The sequence below is a fragment of the Bicyclus anynana genome, chromosome 4 (genome assembly GCF_947172395.1).
Source record: "Bicyclus anynana chromosome 4, ilBicAnyn1.1, whole genome shotgun sequence".
NCBI lineage: Eukaryota > Metazoa > Arthropoda > Insecta > Lepidoptera > Nymphalidae > Bicyclus > Bicyclus anynana.
Window position 1 is genome coordinate 17,012,760 of NC_069086.1, and position 13,098 is coordinate 17,025,857.

Below are 13,098 nucleotides of genomic sequence, written 5' to 3' on the forward strand. Positions count from 1 at the left end.
AGTCCGATGAGACGGCAGACCGACACGATCGGTGAAAAATCAGGCGCAGATTTTTCTAGTAAGAAAAATCCCAAAAACGTATTTTTTGTTGGTCTGACCCGAAATTCGAACCCTGGACCTCATTGTCCAGCTAGCTAACCACGGGACCAGTGAATTATTGTATAACACGTGTTATACAATGTAGGTATTTAAAAATCAAAACTTGAACACCTTTTCTTTTTTGAATCAATTGCTATTATCTGACCTTTTAGGTAGGTCTTTGAAACGTCCTATGGGCGTATTACCACTCACCATCAGTTTCTAGATTGATTCATTAGATTATCCATAAAAGGCGTGACCAACCCTTACCGTGATAAATTTTTAAACTTTAAGTTATTATTTTATCTTTATCTAACTCTATTTCTCTGACTGTTCTAGATGATGATAGCTTTTGTTTAAAATTTTTTTTGGTTTGTGAACAGGTTACCGAGGTCAGAACTGCGAGATCGACATCGACGACTGTCCGGGCCACCTCTGTCAGAACGGTGCCACGTGCGTGGACGGATTGAACTCCTACAACTGCGAATGCCCTCCCACCTTCTCCGGCACTCTGTGCGAGACGGACGTCGACGAATGCGCTTTGAGGTTAGTAACAATGTTCGAGCGAATTCCGGCCTCAGCTGCTTATCTCATACTAGCTGACTCCGCGCGGTTTTACCCGCGTGGTTCCCGTTTTCGTAGGAATACGGGGATAATATATAGTCTGTAGCCTTCCTCGATAAATAGGCTATCTAACACTGAAAGAATTTTTCAAATCGGACCAGTAGTTCCTGAGATTAGCGCGTTCAATCAAACAAACAAACTCTTCAGTTTTATAATATTAGTATAGATTGATCGTCTTCGCAATAAGCACAATACAAACATAGCAATCCGGGGCATGCACCTCCAACTTTTCAGTTGTGTGCATTTTAAGAAATTAAATAAGACGTGTGTCAAACGGTGAAGGAAAACAACGTGAGGAAACCTGCACACCAGAGATTTTTCTTATTTATCTGCGTCTGTGAAGTCTGCCGATCTGCCAGCGTGGTAGACTATTGGCCTAATCCCTTTAATTTTGAGACTCGAGCTCAGCAGTGAGCCGAATATGGGTTGATAATGATGATGATAATGATAGTCCGATGGGACGGCAGGCCAACACGATCGGAGAGATCCAGTGCCGGATTAAGAAACCTTTATCCCCTAAGCAAGCTTTCCCTGTGGAATACCTGCAATGCTTTCATTTAGTGTTAAGAGTTCAAAAGTAACAAAAACATGTTATTTCAAGCCTTCGGGGTTCATGATTTTGTCGCAGTGCGACTGTACCCATTTGAAAACATTAAAAACCATAAAGAAATTACTTACCTACATAACAATTTTCAATTTTTATTACAATTATGCACAAGGTAGATAAAAATGCATAATTAGTGACACACTCACTTTACATACAAATTATGGAACATACCTAAGTTAAATTTTGCAACCAATTATTGTTATAGTCACACCTGCATAACATACCATCTTTTTATCGCCTTTATTACAAGCGTCTTAAAGTTCAATTTTACCCAAGAACGCTTTAATGAGAATACACGAAACGTACAGCGTATTAAATTCTAAATAAGGTAACCTTAGTCGTTGCAGTCTTTTTCGTATAATAACAATTATTTTGTCGTTACTCTTTGGCAATACGAGCGATTAGTGATGTAAAAATAATCGATACAATTCGAATCGATCTCGCTATACTAATTTGGTACACCAAAGCATGGAGAGTCGATTGTTTCGTCAAGTTAATAAAAAAGTTAAAGTACTCTATATAATGACCGTGCGATGTAACACGTAGATCTATAAAACAATCCCCTAAGCGTTTGATATAAAGGACCAAAAGGAATAACGTAAAAAAACGGTTACGTCAAAGAATGGACCGAGGACCAAAATGAGTTAATTGTATCGACAAAATGTGAGATATCGATTTATCAGCTTTATATGAACAAGGCGTATGCCGGCTCTTAATTATAAGGCAACCCGTCAAACGGTCGATGACCCTACACAATTACACATCCAGTTTCGTTTCTAGTATGTTTTGTTTTGGACGGTTCTTAATACATACCTAAAGAGATGGTCCATTTCAGGTACACTCTTGTACCCCGTATCATTGAAATTGAAAAAATACAAGATATTTGTTTAAATCTAAATAAGTGAAGTAACTAAATGAAAAGACATAAATAAAATTAAAACTCACGATTGTGAGTTAAATCAAGATGGCGCCCATATAGCACATGACATGACATTTGACAGCTAACGTCAAAACGACTATTGCGTTGAAAACGTCATCAATCCGCCATTGCTACCCTTAATAGTGTTGCATTTCTTGGGAGAGAATGAATATTATTTCGAAAGAATTAAAGTAAATTCGAATAAATCGAATAAAAAATAGTTAAAAAAAATATCTTCTATTATTTACGCCAGGGTACAATGACTGATCCTGGGCTCAATTTTGGACCATCTCCTTTATTAGGTTAGGTTAACTAAAATCTACATTATTGTACATAGAAAGTTTGATCCAATTGTTGTAGAAGTTTTAAATTCAACAATTAGAGTTGCTATACTAGGATCGGATGAGGTCTCTTTGCGTCGACCAGCAGCTGCCTATTCAGTAGTCTTTTCGTATGTTATCCACCATATATATCATCCGGTGCTTACCACCGGATGATATTTGTTACATAGAATCTCAATTTCGTATTTGTCAACTAGCATACGTGAAAGATAGTGGATTCGCCTGCTGGTTAATGTACAATGTTATTGTCATCTTGTGCATGAAATCATACCCACCAAACACCCATATGCAATCTTTATTTATTCTTCCTGGTAAAAAAAGTTAATTCTAAATCGTTTTTAACGAACTATAGTACTAAAGTTTTGAGCAAGAAGATAAAAATGAAGCAAACTGACCAAGTACTTTTTGTCCAAGATTTATAGAAACCACTAAAAAAATATGATACGGAGATACAGCACAATTCTTGTCAATGTATTTTAAAGCAGCCGGAATATAAGTGAGATTAAGAGATTAAAAAATAATGACCAAAAAAATGGACCTAATTTAAATTGGCACAAACATACTTTTAAAGAACTTCGTATACATAAACATTATTTAAACCTGTGTAGTTATATGTTATATTAAAAGATATACAATGACATGAGGAAAGAAAAAAACGAAGCCTTTACCGGAAGAAAAATGAGTTTTACTGCAATAACATGGCCATTACTAACTTTATGTACGTGTTTCGACAATACGATATCCTAAGACCACCCGCCACAGGATTTTTTGACACTTAAGATCCTAGCAATAACTTCAAACAATTATAATCCTTATTGTCTTCAGATAAAGGTTGACTTTGATTTGGTATTATGTTTAAGGATAGCATTATTAAAGTTGTCAATATAACCACTGATGGTTCTGTCTTTCCGATATTATTTTACTCTATCAAGTTTTAAACAGTGTTCATTTAGTGCTAATCTGCACTTTATTGTACAACAAACAGGATGTATTTTAGATTGTCAAGGGTATTTAATATTAATTAGGGTTGTCACCGTACATCAATAAAATCATAACATAAAAATTCGTACTTACGTTCATACTATATTATAATTATTCATATTTTATTTGCGCTTCTTCACAATTTATCAATTAGAGAACATTGTGGAGTCAACTTTTATTAAAGATATCCCGGTTCCAAATAAAAATGTTCGTCTTCAAAGAGGGCCTTCGCCAGCGAATAGTAAAATAAACTAATTAATAAAATTATTACATACTTTTGCAAGACCTCCTATACATTACTATTGTCTCTGTTAGGTGTTTTGACAACATTGGTATTGGTAATGTATAGCTTGTTTTATTAATTAAAATAATGCCAAACAACTCGTCTTTAGATTCCAAACAAATGAGTTTTTTTCAAACATTTCTAACGTGTGCCACCCCTAACGTCCATTCTATCCGGTCCGCTGGCACGTAAAACGTTACAGATAAATGCGTGCGCAATATCGGGTTACGGCCTGGTGGTGCTTTTTATTAATTTTTCAAAATCTGATCTCCGTTCAGGTGTAAGAAATTCGGTGGAGAGTTTTTGAAAGTTAAACTCATGATGCATACATCATCGACTTTTCGATGTTTATATTTCTATTTTCTTATTAGTAGTTTCTAGTAATAGTGAGCGATTGTGATTACCGTCATTGACAATAGAAGCAAGTGAAGATATAATTTCCATCTGTGGCCTAATTCACTATTTTGGTCTTTATTATCAACTTATTGAAGTGGACAACAAAGTGTCATTTACATAATAAATGATATACACCGTAAGTACCGGATGACATTTGTAATTTGCATCATAGTATGTGGATGACATTTTTTCAATTGATTTGTTTTTTTTTTGATTGGTTGATAATAAAAACCAAAATAAGAAATAGGCCAGCTGTTCGTTGTTATGACCGGATAAGAATTAGGTAATGTCTAGAATATGGACTTTAAGATACACACTATGGGTTCAAAATGGTCAAAGATTTACAAAACAAAGACGACAGAACATACCTTTCTTGCTTGCTTTGGCCAACGCATTCACCTAATGCTATAAAAAATAGGTGTCGGTTTGTCTGTTAGATTATATCGCCATCAAATATCTGTGTTTGGTTCTTTTTGAAACAACAATTAAAGTTTTATGCGTTTCTTTTATTTATATTATCTTTTATAGGAGACTCGTGATCGTAAACATTTTTACTGTTTTATAACTACGGTATAAACTGCTTTACTTTGTTAGTCCTTGTGTAAAAAGTTATTCAAGTTAGTTACTTACTTCAACTTAGTTTATTCAAGTGCTATGTGATCTGAAGTTACTTTGGAAAGACAGATTTTGATCACAGGTGGAATAACGACATTAAACATGGAGTCCGCGACCATATTGTTTAAAAGTTCCATACAAAAGGACAAGAAACCTATTTCCAGCAGCTGTGGACGTCGATCAGATGATGATGACCAGACTTCAGTTTGGAATCTACAATGGTTCACTTCTTCTTCTTCTTTTACTTCTTAGCGTTGCCCCAGTAAGTTGTTTTTTTTCCGCCATAGACTGGTCTTATTTTCCCGATTTTTGATAATTTAAACCATTATAGTTAAAATAATGAAATCGCTTTCGAACCCTTGTCTTATGTGAGGGCTTCAAACTTCAAACAATTACTGTAAATCGTGTGTTGCATGAATATTGATTTAAATTATTTGAATTTTCAATTAATGTTGTTGACCTTTGAGTTGCACCCATATTTGTTTTATCACTAGAATATTTTTTTATTCTCCATTTATTATATCTTGAACTGAAGTAGCCGTCACTTTGAAGAACGTTAAAAATATTTTTACTTTTAACTTTTTAACTAATAGTGTGATTAGTTTTGCTTTTTTCTTTAATCACAATGTATATTGTTGTTCATTATTTCATGAAATCATAATAATTTTATTACTACTCGTAAGTATTTAATATATTATTAACATAAAAATGCGGGACTTTCTATTGAAATTATTATCAAACAAACCATACATCAGTCATCGTTCATACACAAAAACAAATAGATTAGAATTGGAAATAACTTGGAAGTCTGACAAAGATTGTATCATTTAAGAAAAGTCACATAGGCAAGTGTGTAGAAGACTAATGTTTTAAAATTTTATCAATTTCGTGTAATTACTTCGAATTCTTTTTCTAGTACTTAGACTATGAATGGTGTAATTAAATAAATTCCGTCTTTCCGAAGATTCCAATTTACGATAGAAAAAACTGGACACGTCCGTGTCAAAACACGCATAAATTAGGATACCGTAGTGGTGCAGGTAAAGAAAATCTCGTTCCGTAAACCAAAATCAGGAATTATTAAGAAAAAACGACTTCTTGCGGTGAATTTTTTTCGTTCATTATCGAATTTCTTTCAAGTAGACACCGGAAGAACACGTCGATTAAAGCTCGTAAACCTCGTATCTTTGATAAATAATTGTTTTTTTTTGGATATAATTTTGGTATGTTGAATTTTTCATGAAACAACTTTATAAAAAGTTTGTAATTTTAAAATAAATCTTCAATTTATTGAATAACTAGCGGACGCCCGCGACTTCGTCCGCGTGGAATTTAGTTTTTCATAAATTCCTCGGGAACCATGGATTTTTTCGGGATAAAAAGTAGCCTATCTGTTAATCCATGCTATAATATATCTCAATACCAAATTTCAGCTAATTTCAGCGGTTAAGTAGTCGAGGCGTGAAAGAGTAACAAATATTCATATCATTAAAATCATCAGTTTTCGCAAATCTCGGGAATCTATGGATTTTTTTCGGGATAAAAAGTAGCCTATGTGATAATCCAGAGTAAAATCCATTTCCATTCCAAATTTTAGCCAAATCGCTTCAGTAGTAGCGACGTTAAAGAGTAACAAACATCCAAACATCCATACAAACTTTCGCGCTTATAATATTAGTACGATTTTTTATTCTTATATATATAAATATAAGTAGATAAAGTGACAGTATGGTATGAGATGATTTTATGTTTTATTTCCTCAGTACGGAACACTAAAAAGCTTAAGGAAACATTGGTGTCAAAACTTCCTCTACAATCATTCTTAGAATACCAAAACCAAGAGAAGTGGACATGTTTATTCATGAACCGTCACCTCAAACAGTTAAAACCGTTTTATTAATTAGTATCAGTAAGTGTCCGTAAGATAATTATCATACGGTATACGTAATAGAAACAAAACGAGTAGCCGGCCTAGTGCTGAGATAAGGAGATCTTTGATTCAAAAATGTAGTAGCCGATGTAAATGAAGCTGGATAGAACGCTATAAAGAATACAGTTAATGGTGACACAGATTTGAAAGTTGCTACCATTGCTACTGATCGAAAGAAAAGTGGTGATAAACAAACCCTCGATATCTTTGCGCCTAAAATGTCGAGTCAAACTGTCTCACTTCGTTAATTGGAATTAGTTATGTATTTGAAATATGTAGGAGTGTACAAAAAAATTACTGTCTCGGTGTTTGTGGCCAAAATCTTTCCAAATGGCTATACTGATTTAAATGGTTGTTTCTATATTTCATAAGTATAAGGTTTGACCTCCTATTTCTTTATTACATTTTAAAGAAAGATCTTTATTTCTTAGAACATCTTTTGCATGGTTAGCTAATCCTTCTGTGAGAGGATTTTTTGTCTATAGCATGCAACATGTATCTATAAACAAATGTACTAAAATTTAAAAAACACCAGTCAAATACTTGATGGTCAGGTACGTTGTTTTATGAACGACTACTGATACAAATCTAATTGCACATCTAGCTTGCAAGCTAAGTACAGATCTGCGCCAGAGATGTTCATATAAGAAAGTAACTCAAACATTCCATGATAAGTCAATAAGTTTGGATCCCCGACAGCGTAGTGTTGTCAACTGCACGAGCGATCAATCTCCAGCGATTTATTCATCAATCGGCCCAGATAACTCCATATGTGGTAGTGCCCGTATAATATCTACCATGGGTCTTCTTGCTCTCGATTTGGTAAAATTTATTGACTTGACGTGGATGTCAGGTGTCAACGAAAGATTGATACTTCGTTTGATCTTTGATGCAAGAAAGAAATTGATTTTCTTCTTATCAATCAAAACTTAAACACAATATTCGAAAACACTAACAATAAATGGTAAATGTCAATTTATGTTAATGGTCTTATAGCTAAAAACTTCGACCAACATCTCAAGAAGCTTTAGCTAAACTGTTGGATCAAGGGTCGGATACAGAAGGCATAGATATTCTTGAGACGGTGCGTATTGTGAGGAGGTTTCTCACTCTGGAAACCTGACCACCGGTTGCTTGGGCACTCAAATGTCCCGCAGCGGGGGGGGTTGAATTATTTATTTTGTATTTTATCAACATTGTTAAAAAGGATCAATAAATAAATAACTTGTAATAAATGGTAAACTGAAATAAAGTAACATTTGCTGTTAAATATAGTTAATCAAAAGATCAATAGATAATAAATAAAATAATCTAAATAACAACAAGAAATCGCCAACAAAACCTCAAAGTCATTTATATAAAGAACAAATGAATAGAAAAGCATTCGTCTCCTAATAAAATAAAATAAGGATCAAAGGAAGTCGGTGATTGTGAATTGGTGAGGTAAATTGACGTAAGATTAACGATGATGACGTTCAAATGGCAAATGCCTTCCGTGTGGACTCGAGGTCATTGCCGCCGGGCTTTATTGAACACTGGCAGGTAATGGATGGTGTAGCGAAAGACCTTTTATGATACTAGCTTAACAATAGCGCTTTCGTTGACTGAATAAATAGATATTTTGAAATATTGCAGTGCGCTGTTGTAATGGTTACAGAGAAGTACCGAAAAACCATTAGTGAGCAAGTGATTTGTTGTGAACGCCGTGCGTGTCTTTTTCTGAAAGAATAGTTGGCTTATTCACTATTTTGGTTTTTATTATCAACGTATTAAAGTAAACATCGAAGCAAGTGATAAAATGTAATCTACATACTGTCTGATATCCAGTAAGCACCGGATGACATTCGTTACATATAATCTCAATTTCATGTCAACTAGCAAAGTCAAAGATAGTGTAAAAATAGTATTACGTTTTAATAAATTAATATTTCCAAATTTAGATGAAATAACGAATTATTTGACATAATTTGCTAAATTTTTAAAATCTTTGAAACATATAACAACAACACATAAAAAACTTATTTTAGGTGGCTTGTACACAATTATTTTAACTTTGCTCGGCTTATTGTAATTTTAAAATGAAACTTTGCTGTTGTTAAGTGCAGTGCAAAATGTGCTGATGATAAAAGTCCCCATTTGATTTACAACTCCTTTGAAATTGTAACATGTTTATTGACGTGGTTCGGTGTGTAAAGTCAAGCGGTGTAAATCATTGAAAGGGGTTACGTCGAGACTCAGAGATTAGGTGTTTGATTATGCAAGCATATTCTGCTTGCTTATGTATTTCAACTGTTAAAGTGTCTTTAATGCTCCTAATATCGTCATTTTACACGCCTTCTTTAATTTGTTTTATTCTAAATGGTTTGGTTGTTTCATCTTTGATTAGATTTGATTTACATGCTTCTTTGTTGTCTTTCGTGTGTTATTTTTCATGCTGTTTATTACACAATTCAATATTTAAACCCTTTTTTGCTAAACGTAATAAACTAATCTTAAAATAAAAGTTTGCTGAGTTAATCGTTATACTCGTAGTTAAATCTTAGTAGTTTAAATTTTTATTGTTTAATGTAAACAATAATACGCCAGTTGACTGTACTTCTAACGAGGACTCTTCTGTTTAGTTTGACTGTAAACAAATGAAGTCACTAAATAACTCGGCTTCAGTATGACATAGTTAAATATGCAATAATAAATTATTTATATTTGTACACAGATTTATAGTGTAACTAGCGGTTTTAAATCAGATATAACATGCACGCGCCTGGGGCACGCCTGTTCGAACTTAGCCTTTGGGTCTTTGTTGCGAAACTGCAGTTTACCTTATCTTTGACCTCTACTCTTAAACGCATAACGTTAAATATCCTAAAATTATGTAACTTTTGAAATGGGTTTGTTGACATGTATTGACTTAGCTTAGCTTACCACTAAAAGTTGTGCCAAAAAGCATTACTTCCATGATTTTAGAAGTATTAACAGTTCCTCATTTACACCTCGGGCTCTTCTAAACGTCTGGTAAAACTGCTGTCCCTTTAAGGAACTTACAGCAAATATTAAATCAGATGAAAATCTATAAAGAGCCTTATTTTTGTTTTAAAAATTTAAACAGTCTCTAAATTTCCCAGAAATTTTTGATGACAAATTTAAAAAAATGCTCACGGGAATCACACTTTTGCAAAAATTTTACCGGCACGCTATAAGAGTAAGTGATATTTAAATACTTTCGAAAAACTTAAGGAATTCCAGTGCAGGTACAGCGGTGCCTTTTACCTAATTTCTCCTAAAATTTTGCACATATTTTTATCCAAAGAATTCTTCTTATTTCATTTCAGTAATTACATGGCAGACTAATTTCCACGTTTTACTATATGTGTGTATATCGTACTTAGTTCAATTGCCTTTCTGAAATATCAGATCACGTAATATTTATGATCATTACCAAGACTGATGATAATCAGATAAACCTTAAGATCTCATTATCGGTAGTAACTTAAATGATCGATCAAAAATACTTGTCATTTTGCGGGCGTCTTTAAACTCTTTTAAACGCCAAATTGATCGATATTCCAGCAATGCGTACCTCTATCGATTACCACGATGAACGCTCTGTTTCCGCTTTGGGTTTTACCTTTTTAATATTTACAAATTTATACAACTATATCAAAATCGCTTCGTTAATTAAATAGCTTCGTAGATTATAGGCTTCATACTTCATAAGTTAGATTTTTATTCAAGAAATCATCTAGTGCTATGTAATGTACATCCTACCTTACAGAAAACGTAAAATTGTCGGTGGGTTGTGCTTGATCTTTTCTCGTCTCGTTTAGACAAATAAAGAATACTGCACATTTCAGTGCACGTACTTCTGCCCTGAAATGTGCAGTAATTATGTAATTTTGGCCGCCGTACATTAAATTATGACCGCAGAACATCTACTGTAGACTTTTTCAATACTACTTCTTTTTCAATACTGGAGCGATACTTTGATCAATGCAATAAAACTGAGTAGTCTATAATTATTTAAAGAAACATTTTTCTTGGTACAGGCCGCTGGTATGCCAGAATGGAGCGACATGTACGAACTCAGCAGGCGGGTTTTCGTGTATCTGCGTCAACGGGTGGACTGGTCCAGAATGTTCCGTCAACATCGACGACTGCGCCGGCGCAGCTTGTTTCAACGGCGCAACCTGTATAGACAGGGTTGGGGCCTTCTACTGCAAGTGTACACCTGGGAAGACTGGTAAGTCCAATTGTTTTCATTATTGTTGATTCTGACCGTTGACCACCATTTTGTTAGTGATGATAGGACAAACAACACTTTTTTAGTGAATAGAAGCCGACGTTACTTTGCGGAAGTTATTATTAAAGAAAATTTGATTGATTGTGATATTTTTCGCAAAAGTATTAGTATTAAATTGTCCGAAGTATTGAAGCAACAACATCATTCAGATCCAACAGAAAAGCCTCTTTAATAGTTTCACTCGGAAACCCGACTAGCCTCTGGAGATGTTCACTACGATTATGGTGGGTTTTTGCGGAAAAACGGAAAATGAAAATTATGATTTCTTTTTCTTGCAATATAGTTTTAAACGCCTGATTCTGTTTCTTTATTGAAAGCATTATCATTAAACTATTTAGTGATTTATTTTGAAATAGTTAAATATTTTCAAAAATTACTTTCTTTCTCTAGGTTTACTCTGCCACTTGGATGACGCGTGCACATCTAACCCGTGCCACGCCGACGCGATCTGCGACACTAGCCCCATCAACGGATCCTACACTTGCTCCTGTGCGTCCGGGTATAAGGGCTTGGATTGTTCGGAAGATATTGACGAGTGTGAACAAGGTGAGTGAACTTGTTTTTATGTCTATTTATCTGTCTTTGCCCCGCAGCTTTATATTTATCCCATATAGCCTTAATGTTCCTCAATTAATAGGCTATCCAACACTGAAACAATTTTTTAAATTAAACTAGTAGTTTCTGAGATAAGCGCGTTTAACCTAACATACTCTTTAACTTAGTAATATTAGTGCATAGATATTATAAATTTGGCTCCCACATGTTTGTTTTTTCTTTGCAATGTTTATTACGGATTCTCTATGATGATATCTACCATTAAATACTTTTTTTAATGTTATTTGTTAATTTGTTAAATGTTTAAAAATGTAAATGTAATAATGTTAACCGTATAGATTAGAAACGAAAACCGCGAGTGTTCTTCATTTAGTGAGCTAAAACAACAATAAAAAAAATGACCTTAAATCGAATACTGTGGGGTCTAATAATGTTTTAGTAGAGATAGCTACAAATCTATAGAAAATCATAAAATACTTGTCCATTTATACGAACAACACAGTCGATTCATTGGAATTCCACAAGGTTGTGAAACGTATAGTTAAATCAAAAATCCAGTGAATCTGAACAACGCGTTTATCTCTCTATTCTGTTGTAAAATGCTAGCTAATTAGGAGGAATTTCTAAAATTTAACATGATGTTCATAATTAATTAATTGAATCGGATACACCTACAGTTTCTTGAGAAGTGATAACATCTCATTGTGGTCAGATGAAAAGAAAGAATGATGTCTATTAGATGTTAAAGTTAATTAATTTTGTAGTAGTATTAAAAGGTTTTGTAATAATGTATCTTAGATTGATATTTTCAAGTAAAGTATTAATTTTTCGATATTAAATGAATTGTAAACCTTACATTACATTCGCATGCAACGCTTCATGCTGTTCGCAACCTTACATTATTTAAACTATTATTATAAAGAGGTAATAGATTTTTTGCTTTATGAAACTACTCAACCGATTTAAAATTTTCAACGAGTAGTATCGTGGACTATATTTATTCCCGTATTCCTGGAACGGGAACTATACTACTGGTTTCTTTTAGTTTTATGAAAATGCCTTCCTGCATTCTAGGATTATTTTCAAAAACCCAAGTTTAAACTAAATTAGCTAAAGTACCAGGGTAGTAGAACATGTCTGAAGTATTTATATGTATCTTGAACAGGCTTGACTTCATGAATGACGTTGTTTCAGGCTCACCCTGCGAACACGACGGCATCTGCGTCAACACCCCTGGCTCCTTTGCCTGCAACTGCTCCGTCGGGTTCACCGGACCGCGTTGTGAGACCAACGTCAACGAGTGCGAGAGTCACCCCTGTAGGAACGATGGCTCCTGCTTGGACGACCCCGGCACCTTCCGATGCGTATGCATGCCTGGTAAGTCTTATTAATTTCTTCTAATCTAAGAAAGAAAGAAAGAAAAGAAATGAAATGCAATTTGTTTAGTGGACACACACACAGTACACAGAAAA

The 13,098-nt window shown here is 34.1% G+C and overlaps 1 protein-coding gene across 2 annotated transcripts in view; it reads left to right on the forward strand.

Annotated features, from left to right (window-relative positions):
- Positions 1-13,098, forward strand: part of LOC112052049 (neurogenic locus Notch protein) — a 186,571-nt gene that overhangs the window by 139,391 nt on the left and 34,082 nt on the right. For both annotated transcript variants that reach the window (XM_052881333.1, XM_052881334.1), the window contains exons 5-8: positions 462-624; positions 10,818-11,011; positions 11,462-11,617; positions 12,821-13,003. In XM_052881333.1, coding sequence (XP_052737293.1) covers positions 462-624; positions 10,818-11,011; positions 11,462-11,617; positions 12,821-13,003 — 696 coding nt within the window. The remainder of the gene's footprint in view (positions 1-461; positions 625-10,817; positions 11,012-11,461; positions 11,618-12,820; positions 13,004-13,098) is intronic.